At 36.1% G+C, this 22,691-nt stretch overlaps 1 protein-coding gene and 1 non-coding gene across 9 annotated transcripts in view; both read left to right on the top strand.

Annotated features, from left to right (window-relative positions):
* DLG1 (discs large MAGUK scaffold protein 1) overlaps window positions 1–22,691 on the top strand; it is a 277,900-nt gene that overhangs the window by 247,857 nt on the left and 7,352 nt on the right. For all 8 annotated transcript variants that reach the window (XM_070371271.1, XM_070371280.1, XM_070371326.1 and 5 more), the window contains 4 exons: window positions 1,753–1,803; window positions 2,912–3,013; window positions 8,635–8,807; window positions 17,587–17,696. In XM_070371271.1, the coding sequence (XP_070227372.1) occupies window positions 1,753–1,803; window positions 2,912–3,013; window positions 8,635–8,807; window positions 17,587–17,696 (436 nt within the window). The remainder of the gene's footprint in view (window positions 1–1,752; window positions 1,804–2,911; window positions 3,014–8,634; window positions 8,808–17,586; window positions 17,697–22,691) is intronic.
* LOC138989520 (small nucleolar RNA ACA64) lies at window positions 9,043–9,169 on the top strand. Its single transcript, XR_011465812.1, has one exon. It is a non-coding gene; the product is annotated as a small nucleolar RNA ACA64 (small nucleolar RNA).

Below are 22,691 nucleotides of genomic sequence, written 5' to 3'. Positions count from 1 at the left end.
GTGTCAAGATACTATGTATTGCCAGCTTTTGGTGAACATAAGAAATGACAAAGGGAAAATTTTCAACTATTATTCAAACAGTAATACTAATTTATTTTTTGGTTCTTTTGTTATAGTCTTGGTATTATATTATTAAGTGATGTATATAAGCGTATGAAATTTTAAAACACTTTTGGGCATGGGAGGCGGGAAGAGTACATGAATATTGTCAGTTGTAACACCTTCAAAATTAAAATTGCTTTTCTGACTTTTTTTTTTTTTTTTTTACTGCTGTCTAATATGAAAGTAATCTTGATTACAGATGAGTATGGCTGCTCAAAAGGTCCATCCTGTTAATATCAGTCTAATATTTTTTATGTTGACAATATATACTTTTAACCCTCATTCATGTGATTGGTTGTTATTTTTTATGCATAATAGTTACTTAATGATTTTCTTTGTTGGTGCGGTAGTGTGATTTCTCTTATTTTAGCATTTTATTAACTTATATCAGAACTCACCAGAGAGTAGTTGTGAAGCTTTCTAGACTAAAAAGAGGTAATGAAAGTATATACTGTCTGTCTCACCATTTGCATGTATTATTAGGTGTGGAAAATTCAAATTGCATGTTTCTGATAACATGTAAAATATGTTTTACATACAGTACTTTTAAAAGCAACTTGTAAATATATATATATATCTGATATAATAAATTTTAAAACAACAAAATATACTTTTAAAGCAGGAAAGAATATTTATACCAGTATAAGAACTTAAAAGATTTATAGCTGCATACATGTAATATAAACAAATTTAGTGAAAAGGTTGTTATAGAGTCATAATCATCAAGGAAAATATCTTTAAATACATTCTCAAAATACTGGTTGATTTCTTTGAACCATTTAAATCTTACAATTCTTCCTAGTTTGTTTTCTACATGTGTGTGTGTACGTGTGTTTGTGTATTAAGAACTGAAGTTTTCAACTTTTTATTTTCGTTGAGCAGAGGTATAATGTGTAGACTTTTCTGTGTAGGATATTCATATGCTCTAATCCTTTAACTTAGAGAATTTAACTTGTGAAAAGTACTTTTAAGATCAAAGCAAAATATATTATTTCTCCTTTACTATCGATGTGATGCATCTTATTGAAAAAGAATTTAATTTTATCTAAAACTTTTTTACTCAAAATGTTATTTTTTTAAAAACTGAACAAATGAATTATAGTAATCAATGAATTTTTTTCATCAATGAAATGGTAACACTAATTTTACCTTGGCATTAAAAATTTTGGGTTAGAGAATAGTTGTAATTATAAAATATATATGCAATTACATGCAAAACATGCAAAATGTTATACCTGGTAAGACCAAAAATACAGCATATTAATAACACTAACTTATCTAATATGCATATATGTAGGACTGCTCGTTAAAGTAGTAACTTTAAAATATTTAAGAGTTTAGATTCTCAGTAAAAAATTAATAGCTTATGCTTGACATCCCAAGTAAAGATTTAATCTGTAAAACACAGAATAATAGAAAGTTAGTTATTAATAGCACAATTATAATTTGTTTTTATATATACCAGTCTTTGTGACTCTAATTGTTCATTTTTTCCCTAAATCTTGCCATAATTAATTTATAAAGAGCCTTTTTTTATGTCTTCACTGATTTTCTCAGGAAAATTCTAGTATTTTATATGTTCTATTAAAGAATTAAATTAGTATAGTTATCTTTATAGATTTTCTTACCTGTATTTTAACTTTCTAATAGGTGGTCAAGAAGAATATGTCTTATCTTATGAACCAGTGAATCAACAAGAAGGTTTGTGAAGTCTGTTTATATTTTACAGTCTTATAGAAATACATAATTTGGGAAATCAATCTAACTCAATTCATATCTTAAAACATTTTTACAATATACCTTAAAAAAACATTTTGTTAGAATTTTAGTGTTTTTTCTTACTATATGTATCTGTATATAGAATTTTACTATGTATATTTTATGATACATGATTTAACCCACAGATTATTAAAATCTAGTCATTTTATATTGGTGTTTTATTTCTTAAGCAGCTTCTTTCCCGTGTTCACAATAGTATCACTATTCTTCTAATAACCCTTGTTCAAAATCTTGGAATCATCTTTGATCTTTCTCTGCTCTTCATCTCCCTTGTCCAGTCAGTTTCTAGGCCCTATTTATTCTTATCATGTCTTTCTTATTTATAACCTCCTTTCATCCCTCCTGCCAAATGTTAAGTCTAATTTTCACTGCCAGTCTCCCTGCTTCCAGCACGATCCCTTACAATCCAGTGTTTATACTTCTATTAGATCATCATTCTAGATGACTACTCTGATTATACCACATTTCTTTTTTGCCCTTCTTTGATCTGCTTCCTTGCAGTTATTGCTTCAGAAAGGATCAGTAAAACACTGTACTGTGTTTTCTCATTTGTAATGAGATGATGTTAACAATGTATAGAAACGTTATCTACTAAAATGCTGGGTTTAACTTGGTAAAATTTATCTAAGTGTATGACTTCAAACAGGGCTTCCCTAGTGGCTCAGATGGTAAAGAATCTGTCTGCAATGCAGAAGACTCGGGTTCGATCCCTGGGTCAGGAAGATCCCCTGGAGAAGGGAATGGCTACCCACTCCAGTATTCTTGCCTGGAGAATTCCATGGACAGAGGCGCCTGCAGGCTACAGTCCATGTAGTCATAGTTGCAGACCTGAGTGACACTAACAGTTACGAACTTGACTTCAAACAGATTGAAGTTTAAGATTTTAATAAATGTTTGGAAACTATCAAGTTGAGCATCATTGGTAGAGAAAGAAAGGAAATTCTTCATAAGGATACTTTCGTTTTCTAGTAAAAATACATAGATGTTTGTTGAGTGTTTATTCCTTTTAACATGCAGTTTATTTTTATAGTTAATTATACTCGACCAGTGATCATATTGGGACCTATGAAAGACAGGATAAATGATGACCTGATCTCAGAATTTCCTGACAAATTCGGATCATGTGTTCCTCGTGAGTAACTCACATAAAAATTCTTAGTGTTCTTAACATTTTGTCACTGTGTGGTCAGAGTAAGCATTACCTTTTTTTTCCTCTTTTTTATTTTTTAAATTATGAAAGTATGAAACGCATTTATAGGAGACTTGGTAAATACAGAACAAAGTTATATATAGTTTCACTATTAATATTACAATTATTTTTTACTAGATAAATTAAGATTTTTAGTTGGAGTTTGAATAGCAAACTCTCAAAAATTAATACAATAAATATACAGAAAAGTAGAAGAATGTAGTAGACCTCAAAAGCACTATAACCAATTCAACATTATTAAGATTTATATAGTTTTCACACTATAGTGGGAAGCAAATTCTATTCAGGTTCCCATAGACTATAAACTAGGAGACACTGGAACATATCCAGGGACATAAAACAGGTACAGAAAAAATTTGTGGTCTAATGAAACTGAAATCATACAGAGTCTGTCCTGTTACCACTGTGAAATTATGTTAAAAATCAATATCAAAAGATATTTGAAAATAAGCCACATATTTTCAAGTGTAGTGTGACATTTACCAATAGAGATCTTTGACCTAGCCATTGAAAGCCTCATTAAAGTTAGAAGACTGAAAAAACACAGACGGTGATTGTAGAGAAGAAAACATTTAAGTGAGAAATTAATATCAAAGATAGTTCAGTAGAAGTACATGCACTCATCTCCTCCTGCAAGAGCACTAAAATTACAACTAGCTATTGAACAACATTCAACAGGACACTGGAACCCACCAAAAAAAGATAATCCATGTCCAAAGACAAAGAAGCTGCAACAAGATGGTGGGAGAGGTGCAAACACAATAAAATCAAATCCCATACCTGCTAGGTGGCCCACCCACAATCTAGAGAACAGTAGTACCAAAGAAGTTCTCCTCCTGTTGTGACAGTTCTGAGCCTCCTGTCAGGATTTGCAGCCTGCACATCCAGCAAAGGGACTGGGAATCGCCAGGCAGTCTGACTTTGAAGGCCAGTGGAATTTGATTACAGACTAGGGGAAACAGAGACTGCACTCTTGGAGGACACAAACAAAATCTTGTACACGCCAAGACCCAGGGGAAAGGAGCAGTGACTCCACAGGAGACTGAACCAAGCCTACCTGCTAGTGTTGGAGGGTCTCCTGTGGAGGTGTGGGTCAGCAGTGGCTTGCCATGGGGACAGAGGCACTGGCAGGAGCAGTCCTAGGGGGGCCCTTTGGTGTAAGTCCTCTTGGAAAGTTGCCATTAACCCATAGAGCCTATAAACCCCAGGGCTTAAGTCAAACAACTAATAGGGAGGGAGCACAGCCCCACCCATCAGTAGATAATTGGATTGAAGTTTTACTGAGCACAGCCCTGCCCACCAGAGCAAGACTCAGTTTTTCCCACCACCAGTCCCTCCCATCAGGAAGCCTATACAAGCCTCTTAGCCTCATTCACCAGAGGGCAGACAGTAGAAGCGAGAATAATTACAATCCCACAGCAGCTAGAAACAAAACCACATCACAGAAAGTTAACCAGGATGAAAAAGCAGAGGGTTTTGTCCCATATGAAGGGACAAGGTAAAACCCCAGAAAAACACATGAATGAAGTGGTGATGGGCAACCTTCCAGAAAAAGAATTCAGAATAATGATAGTGGAGATGATCTAGGATCTCGGGAAAAGAATGGAGGCAAAGATTGAGAAGATTCAAGAAATGTTTACCAAAGACCTAGAAAGAACAAACCAGTGAAGGCAATGGCACCCCACTCCAGTACTCTTGCCTGGAGAGTCCCATGGACGTGGGAGCCTGGTGGGCTGCCATCTGTGGGGTCGCGAAGAGTCGGACATGACTGAAGCGACTTAGCAGCAGCAGAAAGAACAAATGAAAATGAACAATACACTAGAAGGAATCAATAGCAGAATAACTGATGCAGAACAGATAAGTGACCTATAGTACACAATGGTGAAAATCACTGCTGCAGAACAGAGTATAGGAAAAAATAAAAAGCCTAAGAGACCTCTGAGACAGCATTAAACACACCACCATTCACATTATAAGGGTCCCAGAAGGAGGAGAAAGAGAAAGGACCTGAGAAAATATTTGAAGAGATAATAGCCAAAAGCTTCCCTAAAGTGGGAAAGGAAATAGCCAAGTCCAAGAAGCACAGAGAGTCCCAGGCAGGATAAACTCAAGGAGGAATACACCAAGACACATAGTAGTCAAACTGACAAGAAATTAAAGACAAAATATTAAAAGCAAAAAGGGGAAAATGACAAATAACATACAGGGCAATTCCCATAAGGTTATCAGCTGGTATCTCAACAGAAACTCTCTATGGCAGAAGAAAATGGCACAGTATATTTAAAGCGATGAAAGGGAAGAACCTACAACCAAGAATACTCTACCCAGCAAGATTCTCATTCATATTTGACAGAGAAGTCAAAAGCTTTCTAGGCAAGCAAAAGTTAAGAAAATTCAATACCAAACCCAGCTTTACGACAAACACTAAAGGAACTTCTCTAGGCAGGAAACCCAAGACAAGGACAAGACCTACAAAAAATAAATCCAAAACAATTAAGAAAATGGATAAAGAATCATACATATGGACAATTACCTTAACTCTGAATGGATTAAATGAAACAACCAAAAGACCTAGATGGGCTGGGCAGATGAGAACATGTGCATGTATGCACTTCTACTAACCACATCACTCTACTTAACCCCCCAAATTGTATGTAATTATTTTATATTATTAGGTTAAAGATGTTTCCATTATGGCTTGCAATTGTAATTATCTTTTTTATTGTCTGGTTATCGATTGTGAAAACTGATAAACCATTGTATCATGATTGGTCAACAGAAAATAATAGAATTCTGTATCACTGCTACTGCTGCTGCTAAGTCGCTTCAGTCGTGTCCGACTCTGTGCGACCCCATAGATGGAAGCCCACTAGGCTCCCCCGTCCCTGGGATTCTCCAGGCAAGAACACTGGAGTGGGTTGCCATTTCCTTCTCCAATGCATGAAAGTGAAAGTGAAGTCGCTCAGTCATGTCTGACTCCCAGTGACCCCATGGACTGCAGCCCACCAGGCTCTCTTCTAAGATGTGGTACATATATACAATGGAGTATTACCCTGCCATAAAAAGAGTGAAATAATGCCATTTGCAGCAACATGAATAGACCTAGAGATTGTCATACTGAGTTTTAAGGCATACAAAGAAAAACCAATGTATGATACCGCTTATACGTGGGACGTAAAAAAAAAAAAATGATACAAATGAATGGAATGGAAGCAGGCTCACAGACATAGAAAACAAATCTATAGTTACCAAAGGGAAAAGAGGTAGGGGAGGGATTAATTAGGAGTTTAGAATTAGCAGATACATGCTACTTGCTTGAAAGTGAAAGTGAAGTCGCTCAGTCGTGTCCGACTCTTAGCAACCCCATGGACTGCAGCCTACCAGGCTCCTCCATCCATGGGATTTTCCAGGCAAGAGTACTGGAGTGGGGTGCCATTCACTTTTCACTTTCATGCATTGGAGAAGGAAATGGCAACCCACTCCAGTATTCTTGCCTGGAGAATCCCAGGGATGGGGGAGCCTGGTGGGCTGCCATCTATGGGGTTGCACAGAGTCGGACACTACTGAAGCGACTTAGCAGCAGCAGCAGCTACTTGCTTAGTCACTTCAGTTGTGTCCAACTTTGTGCGACACTATGGACTGCAGCCTTTCAGGCTCTCTGTCCATGGGATTCTCTAGGCAAGAATACTGGAGTGGGTTGCCATGACTTTCTCCAGGAGATCTTCTCGACCCAAGGATCAAACCTGTGTCTCCTGCCTTTCAGGCAGATTCTTTACCACTGAGCCATGAGGGAAGCCCAATCTGAATACTATCTCCTATCAAATGTATCACCATCCTCCAGATTTAGAGCATATGCTGGCATAAACTGTTACATCACAGTTAAGTGTGAAACCTTGCTTCAAAATATTGCTCATTATTAATTTTCAGAAGATGCATCATAGGACCATAGGAGTAACTGGTGGGCAAATGGCTGAGAAATACCAAGTACAGAACAAAATACCAATTACAACAGATATAAACTAATATATATATTAGTTATCTATAACTAGATAACTAATAAGGACCTATTGTGTAGCACAAGGAAGTCTACACAGTACTCTATAATGACAAATATGGGTAAAGAATCTATAAAGAGTGGATATATGTATAACTGAGTCACCTTTCTATACAGCAGAAACTAACACAAAATTTTAAATCAACTATATACTCCAATAAATTTTTAAAAGATACTTTAAAGATTCGATGTATTTGGAAGTTGTCCATTTTTAAATGATGGGTGTATCTAAGAAACCATAACAAGGAAAGTTAGAAAATATATGTAACAGAATAAAAATTTTACCAGAATTTGTTGCATGCAGCTGAAGATGCTCAGTGCAACTAAATACAATGTGGAATTTTGAATAAGATCCATTATTTAATGGACACTAGCATAAAATCTTGTGAAATTATGAACAAAATCTGCACTTTAGTTAATAATACTGTATCACTGTATACTATTTATTTCCTGGGGTGAGGGGGTTGTGTTTTTTTTTACAACATAGTATTTATTCTCAGAATTGGATTAGAAGTTTCAAGTCTCATTCAAATTTTTTTTTTTTAAAAATCACCAAGATAATAAACTTTCTAGACTTTTAGCAGTAATATTAGATGCCAAAATACATGGAATTATATCAAATTTTGAGAGAATATAAATTAGAAATCTAGCATTCTCAATCATACGAAGTTACACAAGTGGAATTAAAATGTCATAAATTTTTTAGCTAGGCAAAAATTCATAAGTTTTCTAATATATATATATTATATGTACCATATTATTTATGTGTGTGTGTGTGTGTACAAAAGCTTTCCTACTACCTTTGATAAAGTCTTGAGAAAGAAGAACAAGAAAAGACATGGAAAATTTGGAAAACAAACTAAATGAAATGGGAGTACTGAATATGAAGTAGAAACAGTGAACAAACTAGATAAAAGTAAAAAATCATTGTATAGTCCAGTTGTTTTTAAACATGGATGCTTGTTAAAAGCACATCTGGAGCCTTGGAGGAAAAAATCAATACCTGAGCATTTGTATTTTTCAGAAAATTCGAATATCCATATGGATTTTAAAAACTACATGGTTTTATGTTAAATGGTAGTTTTAATGATAGAGAATTCTGTTATTTTCTGTTGACCGGTCATAATACGGTGGTATTAAGTGAATAATAGTTACATAATCACAATAGTAAAAGGTGTTTATCAGTCTTTACAGTCAATAACCAGATAAAAAATAAAAGCTAATTATAATCACAATCCATAACAGAAGCATAATTAATCTAACAATATAAAATAATTGCATACAACTTTGGGGGCTCAGTAGAGTGATATGGCAACACATTACCATTGTTTAGTGGTTTATATTTACTTTATTAATTATTCCTCCATCCTTTATATTATTGTCACTTGCAATCTCTGTTACATTGAACTTTACAAAACAGTTCTTCAAGTAGCAAATGGATTTCTTGTGCCTTTTAATATTAAACACTTCAAGTTCTTTTTTATTAAAGATACAACTAGACCAAAACGAGATTATGAGGTGGATGGAAGAGATTATCATTTTGTGACTTCAAGAGAACAAATGGAAAAAGATATCCAGGAACATAAATTCATTGAAGCTGGCCAGTATAATAACCATCTGTATGGAACAAGTGTTCAGTCTGTGCGAGAAGTAGCAGAAAAGGTAAGTATCAAAGTGATCTCAGAATGAAATTTCTAATCATATACACCTTTGACAGTATGAAAGAATGATGAGATAGAAACTTTTAATTCATGTTTATGAAAAAAAAATGTAGGTGCATGTTGCAGCATTGATTAGTTTAAGCAGTGTTATAAATTTATTCAACTAAATATTAACATTTAGGTTAATTTTAGAAAAATATGTAAGATAAAGTAGATTAAGAAGATAAACAGTCATTGTTGGTTGAAAATCACGTTTGACTTTGGCCATGGCCACAGGTGAGATTCAGCACTCAGAGCCACTAGGGGCCTTAGCTCACTGCCCGCTTCTCCATGTGGGGAGGTGAAACCCAGGCCCTGACACACACACAAAAAAAGATCAACTGGGAAAATAAGAATAGAAATGATAACATAAGTCTTTCTTAAGAGGCCTGTGTCACGTGTACTCGGTCATGTCCAACTCTTTGCGACCCTATGGACTGCAGCCCACCTGGCTCCCCTGTCCGTGGAATTTTTCTAGGCAAGAATACTGGAGTGGGCTCCCGTTTCTTCCTCCAAGGGATCTTCCTGACCCAGAGATCAAACCTGCGTCTCCTGCAACTCCTGTATTCACAGGTGGATTCTTTACCACTGAGCCACTTGGGAAGCCCCCTCTTGAAGAGGGATGGGTGATTATTTTGAGGTCCTGTCCATTTGCTAAAGATTGACCTTTTGTTTAGCTCTAGCTTTCCAACATCTAGCATAATTAAGAAGCTAAGATCAGCAATGTCCATCAATAAAAATGAACCAGATGTTCAAGATAAGTGTGAGTTGCTCTTGGTACTGAGACTAGACAAAAATTTCCCCTGAATGGTCATTTAATAAAAGACAGAATGGAAATTCTCAATAACACTGTAACAGCAACAGATTTTTTGAAAGCAGCCTGATGATATATTGACCTTGGGTTAAAGCAGTCTTAATGGTAAAGTCAAAACAGTGTGCTCCACATGTGCTGCTTGACTGAAATAATTTTGGGGCCTAGAGAATAAACATCAACAAAGTATTTTATACCTTCAAAACTATATAGTAGTTTAAGATTTAGTCATGAGATATCTACAAAAATACAGCAGTAATTCAGCATCTCAGTTTTCCATCTCTTAGTGCTCCTTTTTCTACTAAGAGGTTTGATTAATTCTTAATTAGAACTAATAATTAGAGCTAATTCTAATTAGTTTAAAAATCATAAAAATGGACATGTTCAGTGATGATAGGAATTTGGGAAAATAGAAAATCCTATTAGATATTATTAAAGGGGGGTAAAATGAATAGAACTTCATTGGAGAATAATTTGGCAATACCAAATAAATGTATACAACCTGTGACTCAGAAATTCTACTTTTTGATATCTAAGTAGAGGTTTTGATATCTAAGTATGTGTAATGATATGCATAGTAGAACTTTACAGTAGTGAAAAATTAGACTCAGCAAAGGAGAATGAATAATTATTTATGCATGCAGTAGGATGCAGCAGCTAAAGTGAATAAACTAGAATATCGACTAATTGTGTGTAGCCACATTAATAAATCTCAAAATTGTAAGTCAATAAAGTTGTAAAAGATATATACAGGATGACACGATTTACGGAGAAGGCAATGGCACCCCACTCCAGTACTCTTGCCTGGAAAATCCCATGGATGGAGGAGCCTGGTAGGCTGCAGTCCATGGGGTCACTAAGAGTCGGACACGACTGAGCAACTTCACTTTCACTTTTCACTTTCCTGCATTGGAGAAGGAAATGGCAACCCACTCCAGTGTTCTTGCCTGGAGAATCCCAGGGACAGGGGAGCCTGGTGGGTTTCCGTCTATGGGGTCGCACAGAGTCGGACACAACTGAAGCGACTTAGCAGCAGCAGACACTATTTATATAAACTTTAATTAACATAAAACAGCCTAAATAGATTTTTGATACATATTTTGTGTTTTTATAAATGTATTTTATGTTTTCATTAACCTAAAAACAGGCATAGGTATAATAAAATAAACTATGAGGAGATATAGTACAGCACAAGGAATATAATAACTATAAATAGAATATAACCTTTAAAATGTATGAATCACTATGTTTTATACCAGAAACTTCTATAATATTGTACTTATACAGTATTGTGTGTTGCTCTTTCCTACTCCAGGGGGATCTTCCCAACCAAGGGATCAAACCCACATATTTTGCATCTCCTATATTGACAGGCAGATTTTTTACTACTGCACCAGCTGGGTTGCCCAGTATGCTCCTTAATACCCTTAATTTGGCTAAAATAAAAGTACCTCTTAAATGTGACTACATTGTCTCTGGTTGTTTTCCTGTTCCATAGCTTGCGTGTGCACATGCTCAGTCACATCCAGCTGTTTGCAAACCCATGGACTATAGCCCACCAGGTTCCTCTATCTGTGGAATTTTCCAAGCAAGAATACTGGAGTGGGTTGCTATTTCCTACTCCAGGAGATCTTCCCAACCCAGGGATCAAATCCATGTCTCTTGCATCTCCTTCATTGGCAGGTGGATTCTTTACCACTGAACCACCTGAAATAGTATGAAATCACATGCTGAATATCTTTATGTAAATAAAGTTCAAAACTTGGTTGAAATGGATAATTTCCTGGAAAAATACAGTTTACCAAAATTGACCTATTAGGGATGAAAAGAGTTATAGAAGAAAAAGTCTTTAGAAGAAATAGAGCAAGTTAATCAAGGAACTCTCCCACAAAAAGCATAAGGTCCAGGTGACTTCATGGGGGAATTTTAACAAATCTTGAAAGGTTAGATCATCCTAAAGCTCTGTAAATACCATTCAAGAGCATTCTTTTTATGAAGCAAATCTAATATTGATATCTAAACCTGATGAAGACAGTGAAAATTACAGACCAATCTTACTGATAAATATTAATACAGAAGTATTAAATATCTTAATAAACAGAATCCAGTACCACATTGCAAAAATAATATACCATGACCAAGTGGAATTAAAGCTATTTAAAGTCAGCTCAATATTAGGAAATCCATTAATGTAATCTATTACATTAACAGATCTAAAGAGAAAAAAATATATTCATAGATGCCTGAAAAGCATTTGGTAAAATTCATTACCTCTGCCTGGAGGAAGAAATCTCAAAAACATAGAGATTATTATTTTTTAAAGAGTAAAAGGAAAAAGATTGAGATGGATGGATTGATAATCTTCATTTTAAATCCTTAATGGGAAGAACACTGAGACAGTGCCATTATGATGAGGAGGAAGGCAAGGACGTCCGTCTCTACTACTACTCAAGGTATTGTCAGTGCTATTACACAATACAGATCAATCAGAGGCATAATAATTGGAAAGAAAACTGTCTCTGTTTTCAGATATTATAGTATTCCTGCTGCTGCTAAGTCGCTTCAGTCGTATCCAACTCTGTGTGACCCCACAGATGGTAGCCCACCAGGCTTCTCCATCCCTGGGATTCTCCAGGCAAGAACACTGGAGTGGGTTGCCATTTCCTTCTCCAATGCGTGCATGCAAAGTCGCTTCAGTTGTGTCCGACTCCGTGCAACCCCATGGACAGCACCCACCAGGCTCCTCTGTCCACGGGATTCTCCAGGCAAGAATATACCATAAAAAATCTATTATAAAATTTATTTGATAAAATATAAATTTACTATAAAATTAAAGACTATAAAATCAAAGACATAAAAAAGCTAGAGTAAGGTAGCTTATAAAATTAATCTGCAGAGATTAATAGGTTTTACATGAATAGTAATCAGAAGATGATAGAGAAAACCATATTTATAATAGAGGAAATAGAATGTAAAATACTTAGTGAACTTAATGAGAAATATTCTGACTTATATGAGGAAATCTGTAAAACACTCCTAGAAGAGTATTAGACTTGAACAAATGAAAAGACATCCCTTATTCTTAGCTATGACAATTCAACATTATAAAGTTGCCAGTTCTAAGCTAATTTATATATGAACACAATCCTGATAAAAATGACTACCAGGTTTTTTATGAAGTTAAAGAAATTGAATTGAAGTTCGTATAAGAAGCCAGGACAACACACAAAAAAAAAGCTACAAGAGATTCTAGCCGTACCAGATATTAAAGGATACTGTGAATTCTTAACTAAAACAGTGTGCTCATGACTGAAGCGACTTAGCAGCAGCAGCATGGCCCATGAGTAGGACAAAGAGTTGAGTAGATCCAAAGAAAAGAAAATCCAGGAAAGACCCAAATACATATGAAAATACAGTATATGATAAAGGTGCAATCTCAAGTCACTGGGGCTTTTAATAATGGACTTTTTAATAGAACAACTGAAGAAAAGATACATTAGAACCATACTTCACACCATATGCAAAAATTGGCTCTAATAAAGTTGGCAGGCTTCCCTGGTTGCTCAGTGGTAAACAACCCACCTGCCATGCAGGAGACATGGGTTCAGTCCCTAGGTCGGGAAGATCCCCCAGAGAAGAAAATGGCAAGCCACTCCAGTGTTCTTGCCTGGGAAATCCCGTGGACAGAGGAGCCTGGCAGGCTGCAGTCCATGGGGTCGCAAAAGAGTCAGACACGACTTAGAGACAAAGCAACAATAATAGAAGAAAATATAACCTGGGCATAGGAAAGATTTTTTAACCATAAATCAATATTCAGATGCAATAAAAGACTGATAAATTCTAACCATATGAAAATAAAAAGACTTTGGCTTGCAAAGAAATTTTTTCAAAAACTAATATAAAACACCATCCCCAGTGTCACAAAACAACTGATAAAAAGCCTGCAAGCCAAGGGGTGATATTCTCAAAATATTAAACACACTTAAAAATTGAGGGACTAAAGACCAAAATCTAACAGAAAATAGACAAAAGATATAAATAATTCACACAGAAGTAAGATTAAAAAAAATTTTTTTAATGATAAGCCTAAGATGAGTTACCTACAGAGGGAGGATTGGAAAGGATGAGAGAGAGGGATTGAGGAAGAATGGGTAGAGGTGTAGCAATTCTCCAAGTATACCTTTTTGTATAATTTTGACTTTAGCACTATGTTAACGTTTTGTATATTCAAACAATAAAAAGAGAAGATAGGAGAAAGCAGAATGATATATGAACAAACTAAATCTAATCTAACTATTTCAAATAGTTATTTTTAAATTAATTTTCAAATAACTTCACTGAAGAGGGGAAGGGAAGGGGAAAAGTCTTAATCCCAATAATCTTTGAAGATAGGCTAAAAATAGAAAACCTGTGAACAAATACTGAACTCTAGTAGGTTTGTTTTTCAGAGTGGTATGGGATAATAGGTCTGAAACTAATATATGTTTTAGAGTTGAGCAAATAATATATTTACGGTTCATGGGAGCTAGATTTCTCACTGTCAATGCAGGGATTTTAGAAATAAGGATAGAATAAACTGTGATAATTGGATTGGAATTAGAGATATGAATGTAAATCCACATATCTTAATATAGTAGATATAGAAAATACAAATGTGTGTATGTATTTTCTTGCTCTGTCCACAAAGAAGGCCTAAAAATGATGACTCTCAGTAATACCTATGGCACCCCACTCCAGTACTCTTGCCTGGAAAATCCCATGGATGGAGGAGCCTGGTAGGCTGCAGTCCACGGGGTCACTAAGAGTCGGACACGACTGAGCGACTTCACTTTCACTTTTCACTTTCCTGCATTGGAGAAGGAAATGGCAACCCACTCCAGTATTCTTGCCTGGAGAATCCCAGGGATGGGGGAGCCTGGTGGGCTTCCGTCTATGGGGTCGCACAGAGTCGGACACAACTGAAGCAACTTAGCAGCAGCAGCAGCAGATCTTGTTTTCTAAATACTATCCTCCATTAAAAAGATCCAGAACTCATTAGTATTATGGCTGATTCCATTGCGAAAGTACAAGATCAGCCTAGAACATTTTGCTATGCCAAAAACTAAGGAAGTGCTTAAAGAATGATACAAGTATTCCAGAAAGACACTGAAGTCAACCTGTAAAGTCCCCAGTGGCCAAGTTTGGAAAAATTAAAATATTAAAATGATACACAGAGAATAAGAATCTAAGAGTTCACAATGGTATAAGTAAATACATGAATAAATAAATAAGTGGATGTAAGGGAAGCTTTACCTTACATTATTAATGTCTACTAATAAAAGTTAGAGGGAGTAATGGAGTTAGATCTCTCTTGACAACTACCATAATAACTGTTTAAGGCAAGAGTCACCAGTGTATGCTAAAATTATTGAGTGAATTAATTACTATCTGATGAGAAACAGGATATTTACATAATTTCAACATATCCTTCCCCAAAATACTTATCAATTATAAAAGGGAAATAGTAATCTTACAGTGGTGAAATCTGGCAGACAAAACCTTTAAAAAGTGATCGGAATTAACATCAGGATTTCCCTGGTGGTCTTGTGGTTAGAAATCTGTCAGTCAGTGCAAGAGACATGTATTCGATCCTTGGATTGGAAGATCCCACATGCCATGGAGCAAACTAAGCCCTCATGCCACAACTACTGAACCCACACCATAGAGCCTGTACTCTGCAACAAGAAAAGCCACTGTAGTGAGAAGCCCAAACACCATTATGAAGAGTAGCCCCATTCGCCACAACTAGAGGGAAAAAAAACCTGCATACAGCAACAGAGACCCAGCACAACCAGAAATAAATTTAAAAAAAAATTTTTTAATTAACATCACTAAAGAAAAGTATTAAAATCACTAGTAGACATCATATGCTTCCTGGACTGAGCATGATGGACTGAGAAAGATGCAACATCTTTTCTGTACTGTTGCTGTCAAAAATGTGTACCTGCCATCTGATGAGAAACATTAGGCAAACCCAGGTTGAGGCATATTCTCTGAAAAAAATATTCAGTACTATCAGAAATATCAAGATCATGAAAGAGACTAAAGAATTGTGCCAGCTGGACAGAGACTAAAGACACATTACAACTAAATGCAATGTGTTGTCCTGGACTGGCCGTAGAGCAAGAACTTTTTTTTTCCTTTTGTGGTAAACGATACTAGATGACCAACTGAAATTGTACTGTGGTTATGTAAGAGATGTTATTGAGTTCAGGAAGTAAGGAGTAAAGAAGTTGTTATGTCTACAATTTGTATACATAAATAGAGAGGGATAAAATAAAGCAAATAAGATATAATATTAATGTTTCAGTGTAAAGTTTTTTAATTTCTAAGCAATCAGGTAAAACTAATATTTAATAAAAGTGGGTGGTGGGTACATGTATGTCTGTTATTTACTTTTCTGTGTGTCTGAAGTATTCATACAATATTAATTTTTTTTTATTTTAAATATTCCTACTAAATTGAAATTACCATTCATTGAACTGGATTCAAGCCCTTAGATTTCAAGATGCATTATGGGGGAATACCTGATTTTAGTGCTAAGTCACTTCAGTCATGTTCAACTCTTTGTGACCCCATGGACTGTAGCCCACTAGGCTCCTCTGTCCACAGGGATTCTCCAGGCAAGAATACTGGAATGGGTTGCCATTTCATCTTCTGGGGATCTTCCCAATCCAGGGATTGAACCCAGGTCTCCCGCATTGCAAGTGGATTCTTTACTGTCTCAGCCACCAGGGAAATGTTATAATAAAATCTGTTTGATAAATTAGAAGTGAAAGTGAAGTCGCTCAGTTGTGTCTGACTCTCTGCGATCCCAAGGACTATAGCCTACCAGGCTCCTCCGTCCATGGAATTTTCCAGGCAAGAGTCCTGGAGTGGATTGCCATTTCCTTCTCCACGGGATCTTCCCAACCCAGGGATCAAACCCGGGTCTCCCACACTGCTGGCAGACACTTTACCATCTGAGCCAAGGGAAGGGACAAAAATCTTCAACATATGTGGTTAGTGAAAGTTGCTAAGTCATGTCCTACTCTGCAACCCCACGGACTATACAGTTCATGGAATTTTCCAGGCCAGAATACCGGAGTGGGTAGCCTTTCCCTTCTCCAGGGAATCTTCCCAACCCAGGGATGGAACCCAGGTCTCCTACATTGCGGGCAGATTCTTTACCAGCTGAGCCACCAGGGAAGCCCAAGAATACTGGAGTGGGTAGCCTATCCCTTCTCCAGCGAATCTTCCTGACCCAGGAATTGAACCAGGGTCTCCTGCATTGCAGGCAGATTCTTTACCAGCTGAGCCACCAGGGACCCTATTTAACATGGAAATACTCCTCTTTACTAAAAACCTTAATGGCCTTTGGCAGTGAATTTAAGTAAGTCAGGAAAGTTTCTTAAATTCAGAACTGGGGTTTTCAAATGTTCTAGTTTGTGATAAAGTTTTCACTGCTCCCCATCAAGATGAAAAATAGGATAGGATAGTGGTAATATATATGCAGTTTTAAAAAGTCTTCTTTATCTTAGGCTTTTACCTTCTTGTTTGATCATATATTCTTTTATAAAATGATTATGATAAGATGGTAACCTTAGGATATATTTTAGTACCCTTTCTCAGCAAAATAAAAGACAGGAACCCCATATTTGTTGCCATTTTGAGAGATTACTGGTCTGTGGAAACTGCGTTTTTATTCCTTTTTAAATGTAATGTTTGAGAATGGAAAATTAACTATCTATAGTCATTATACATTGTGTTCATAATAGAAATGACAGATTTGCTTAAAGTGAACAGAATCCAAACATAATAATTAAGATTTTGTGTTTCTAGGAAATATACTTGTGATATAATTGAAAATACTTGGTTCACTTATTTTTCTTCTCTATCCCCTCTATTTTAGGGCAAACACTGTATCCTTGATGTGTCTGGAAATGCTATAAAGAGATTACAGATTGCACAACTTTACCCAATCTCCATTTTTATTAAACCCAAATCCATGGAAAATATCATGTAAGTATAAATTCCTAAGGCACAGCCTCTAAGTACAAATCCAGTCTCTGTTACTTACTAGATTGGAAAATTTACTACCCTTTTTGCATCTCAATTCCTTTGTCTGTAAAATGCAGATAATAATAGTATATCCACTTCAGAGGGTTGTCATGAGGATTAAATAAGCACTCGCGATACTATCATAATCAACATTAATATACTATGTATTAAGTAACATTGGAATTTTTAAGTTTAATCACATGGATCTACTACTATTTAATTAGATGGTGCAGCTCTGATAAAGAGAATCAAATAATATATAACTTTATCTAATAGAGGACAAAAAATAGAATTTAAATAAATACTAAAAGAGGGGAATGAGCAAATAGAAACATGATATACAGATAGTAAGATAGTATAAATTAACCCAAATGTTTAATTAATTAAATGCTAGCCTAAGTGGTCCAATTAAAAGACAAAAATTGTCAGAAGAATGAAAAATAAATAACTATATGTTACTTTTGTAGAAAAGGAAAAATATATTTACCTTTTTCTCCTCTAGGTTCTCAGCTGGGCCTCTAACAAAAGACAAATTAACAGGAGAAAAGCGTGCAAATCTACATTTTACGGTCACATAGGATGCTTCATAAGGAAATGAAAACTCAAAGAAATAGTTAAACCTGAACACTTTTATACTAGGTTAGATGAAGAGTGGAGAGTGATGGGGAAATTTGATAGGACCAGAGGATATGACTTAAGAGTAGTAACCTGGTGGAAACTTAGTAAGGCTTGTTCATTCAAATTCTTTCAGCTTCCCTCTGTCTTCAGGGATAAGGATGCTGCTTTTCTTTAGATATAGGGAGGTCACCTCTCACATGAGGGTCTTTTGCTTCAGAGAAAGGTCAGAGAGTCCCTCCTGCACCTGTCATTTACACATTCCTTCAACTTAAAATGTTCATTATACCAAAGTGTCATATTTTGGGAAAGTGTATTTGGGAAATATTTGGGAAAACCCATCAGTCATATGACAGACTTTAATTATTAGTCTGTGAAAAGGCTGAGAGAGAAGGGGAAAAAAGGATATACCATGGAAAACCCACAAATTAAAGCTGGTTTATGCTACTTTCAAAGTATACTTCAAGTTAGAAGTATTACTAGAGATAAAGAGGGACATTCATAAAAGTTAAAGTTTTACTCCATTAGTAAGATACATTTATACCTTTGCTTTGCACCTTGAGTAGCACAGTAGGAGTGTAAATTGGTATATCCACATTGGTAAACTGTTTACAGTATCTCCTAAAGCTGAACATATACATTACTTAGGACCCAAAAGTCTCATTTCTAGATATACACTCAACAGAAATGTTTACCTCTGTTTACAAAGACAAGTACTAGATTAGACAGAAATACTATACTAAATAACCAGAAACTTGAAATTATCCAAATGCCCATCATATGTACGTGAATTATAACATATTCACACAATGAAATATTCTACATTAATGGGAATGAACAGTCTCTAACCACACACAAAAGTATAGAAGAATCTGATAAATATAATTTGAGTGAAACAAAAATCCAGACCTGAAAGTATAAGTATATTCCATGGCCCCAAATTTAATCATTATAAAAATCAAATAGAGGTTACTCTTTGAGGGTTGGTTGGTGACTGGAGTGAAGATACTCAGATTCCTAGGTGCCGAGGTAATGTGCTCTGTCTCAGTCTAGGTACTGGATATACAGGTAAGCGTAAGTTGTTGAAAACTCATTTATGATATTTGTCTTCTGTTAGAGAATTACACTTTAAAAGATCTGAAGAAATAGAAAAGGAAAAAAAGAATCTAGGCCTGTATTACTAAAGAACTTAACTCTATTATGGAAAGCCTTCCTACAAATAAAACACTGAGCCAAGAGAACTTACTGAATTCTACCAAAAACTAGGAAGCAATACTAGTCTTAAAAAGATTCTTCAACTAATTTTATAGGCATTAATTTAATACCAAAATCTGTCAGATACTTCACAAGAAATGAAACTGACAGACCAGTCTTACCATGAATATAGATGCAGAAATCCTTACCGAAATATGAGCAAATTGAATCCAGCAGTTTTTATAAGATAAAATATAACAGCCAAGTTGAGTTTATTTAAGGAATGCAAGGCTAGATTCACATTTGAGATTAATCCATGATAGAGGCAGAGAGAAGCTGGAGTAGGAAGCACCAGGAATTCATCTCCCCACCTAGACAACAATTGGGACTTGCAGAATTTCTCTGATGTGACTACAGTTCATCCTTGAACATCGCAGGTTTGAACTGCATCAGTTCAGTTCTGTCCGACTTATTGCCACCCCATGGACTACAGCACACCAGGCTTCCCTGTTCTTCACCAATTCCCGGAGCCTGCTCAAACTCATGTCCATCTCGTCGGTGATGCCATCCAATCATCTCTTCCTCTGCCATCCCCTTCTCCACCTGCCTTCAATCTTTCCCACTGTCAGGGTCTTTTCTAATGAGTCAGCTCTTTGCATCAGGTGGCCAAACTATTGATCAGTCCTTCCAATGGGTCTACTTAAACATGGGTCTTCTTTCAGTAGTAAATACTGGAGTACTACTCAGCCTACAGTTGACTGTGTGGATGTGGAAGTATGGATACAGAGGAACCAAGTATATGGAGGGCTGACTGTGTGGAGGGTTGGCATCCCTAACCCCAGCCTTGTTCAGGGGTCAGCATCTGCCAGTGCAGGGGGTGCAGGTTCAATCCCTGATTGTAGAACCAAGATCCCATATGCCTTATAGCTAAAAAACCAAAACATAAAACAGAAGCAGTATTGTAACAAATTCAGTAAATACTTTAAAAATGGTCCATGTCAAACAAAAATCTTTTAAAAAAAAAATGGAAAGGATAGTCTGTTTAACAGATGATGCCACGAAAGCTTCGTATCCACATGCAAAAGAATGAAGGTGGACCCTTACCTAACACTACATACAAAAGTCAGCTAAAAATGGATCAAGGCCCTAAACATAAGACAGTAAAACTCTTAGAATGAAACATAGGACAGAAGCTTCACAACATTGGATTTGGCAGTGATTTCTTAGATATGACACCAAAGACACAGGTAACAAAAGAAAAAAGGGAGGTTAGGTTAGACTTTGTGACTGCTTAAAGCTTTTTATATCAAAAGACACTACCCACAGAATAAAAAGGTAATCCATAGAATGGGAGAAAATATTTGTAAATCATAGATCTGATAACAGATTAAAATCCACAATATATAGAAAACTAAAACTCAACAACAACATAAAACTCAATTCAAAAATGGGGATAGGACTTGAATAGATTCATTTCTCCAAAGAGGAGAGATAAACAAATGGCCAGTAAGCACATTAAAAGGTGCCTGGCATCACTAATCAGTAGGGAAATACAAATCAAAACTACAGTGACGCACCACCTCACACCAATTACCATGGCTACCGTCAAAAGGCAGAAAATACATGCTGCCAAGGGTGTGGGAAAACTGGAACTCTTGTGTAGGTGGGAATATAAAATGGTACAGCTGCTGTAGAAAATAGTATGGGACTTTCTCAACATACTAAAAATCAGATGACCATATGATATTGGACCCAGAGATCCAACCTGGGTCTCCTGCATTGCAGGTGGATTCTTTATCATCTGAACCACCAGAGAAGCCCCTTTACCACAATTTTTAAAGTAATTTTAAAAAATCAGTGTATTATAGAAAACAAACATGATTATTACCAAAGGGGAGATGGAAAAATGAATTAGGAATTGAAGGATTAATAGGTACACGCTGCTGTTGCTACTGCTAAGTCGCTTCAGTCGTGTCCGACTCTGTGCGACCCCACAGACTGCAGCCCACCAGGCCCCACCGTCCCTGGGATTCTCCAGGCAAGAACACTGGAGTGGGTTGCCATTTCCTCCTCCAGTGCACGAAAGTGAAAAGTGAAAGTGAAGTCACCCAGTTGTGTCCGACTCTTAGCAACCCCATGGACTGCAGCCTACCAGGCTCCTCCATCCATGGGATTTTCCAGGCAAGAGTACTGGAGTGGGGTGCCATTGCCTTCTCCGAGGTACACGCTACTATATATAAAATAGATAAACACCAGGGACCTACTATACAGCACAGAGAACTATATTTAGTATCTTGTAATAACATAAAATGGAAAAGAATCTGAAAAAGTATTTATAATATATATATGAAAAGAATATATGTACACATATAGATAAAACAGAATCACTTTACACCTAAAACTAAGAGCATTTTAAATCAGCAATACTTCAGTTTTTTAAAAGTCAGTGGAGTGTACCACATTAACAATTTTACAGGAATTCTCCTGGTAGTCTAGTGATTAGGACTTGGTGATTTCCTGTGGTGACCCAGGTTCAGTTTCAGTCCCTGGCTGGGGAATTAAGATCCCACAAGCTGCACAGCACATTCCGAGCCCCCCCCCCCAAAAAAAGATTTTAGTAAAAGGTCATTTTAATGTAAAAAAAGCATTTGGTAAAATTAACATTTATTCATGACAAAACCATTTTGTAAACTATGAATAAAAGGGAATTTTCCTTAATCTGATGAAAGTCATCTACAGAATATCAAAAGTAAAAGTGAAGTCGCTCAGTCGTGTCCGACTCTTCGAGACCCCGTGGACTGCAGCCTACCAGGCTCCTCTGTCCATGGGATTTTTTCAGGCAAGAGTACTGGAGTGGGGTGCCATAATCTGATGAAAGTTAACTACAGAATATCAAAGCAGATGTCATATTTGAAGGTGAAACATTGAAAGCTTTCTCTCAAGTTGGGAACAAACTTTCATATATCCATCATCCAGCTGTAATATAATTATCACCTACAACTAATCTTGTTTATCTATCCCAACACCTCCTTAACCCTCCACTCCAGATTATTTTGAAACAAATCCCAGACATTGTATGATTTCATCCTTACATCTTTATATGTATTTGAAAGATAAAATTTCTTGTTAAAAACATCACTGTGTGGA

The sequence above is a fragment of the Bos mutus genome, chromosome 1 (genome assembly GCF_027580195.1).
Source record: "Bos mutus isolate GX-2022 chromosome 1, NWIPB_WYAK_1.1, whole genome shotgun sequence".
NCBI lineage: Eukaryota > Metazoa > Chordata > Mammalia > Artiodactyla > Bovidae > Bos > Bos mutus.
The sequence above is the reverse complement of the archived record's forward strand: the minus strand, read 5'-3'. Positions and strand labels throughout refer to the sequence as shown.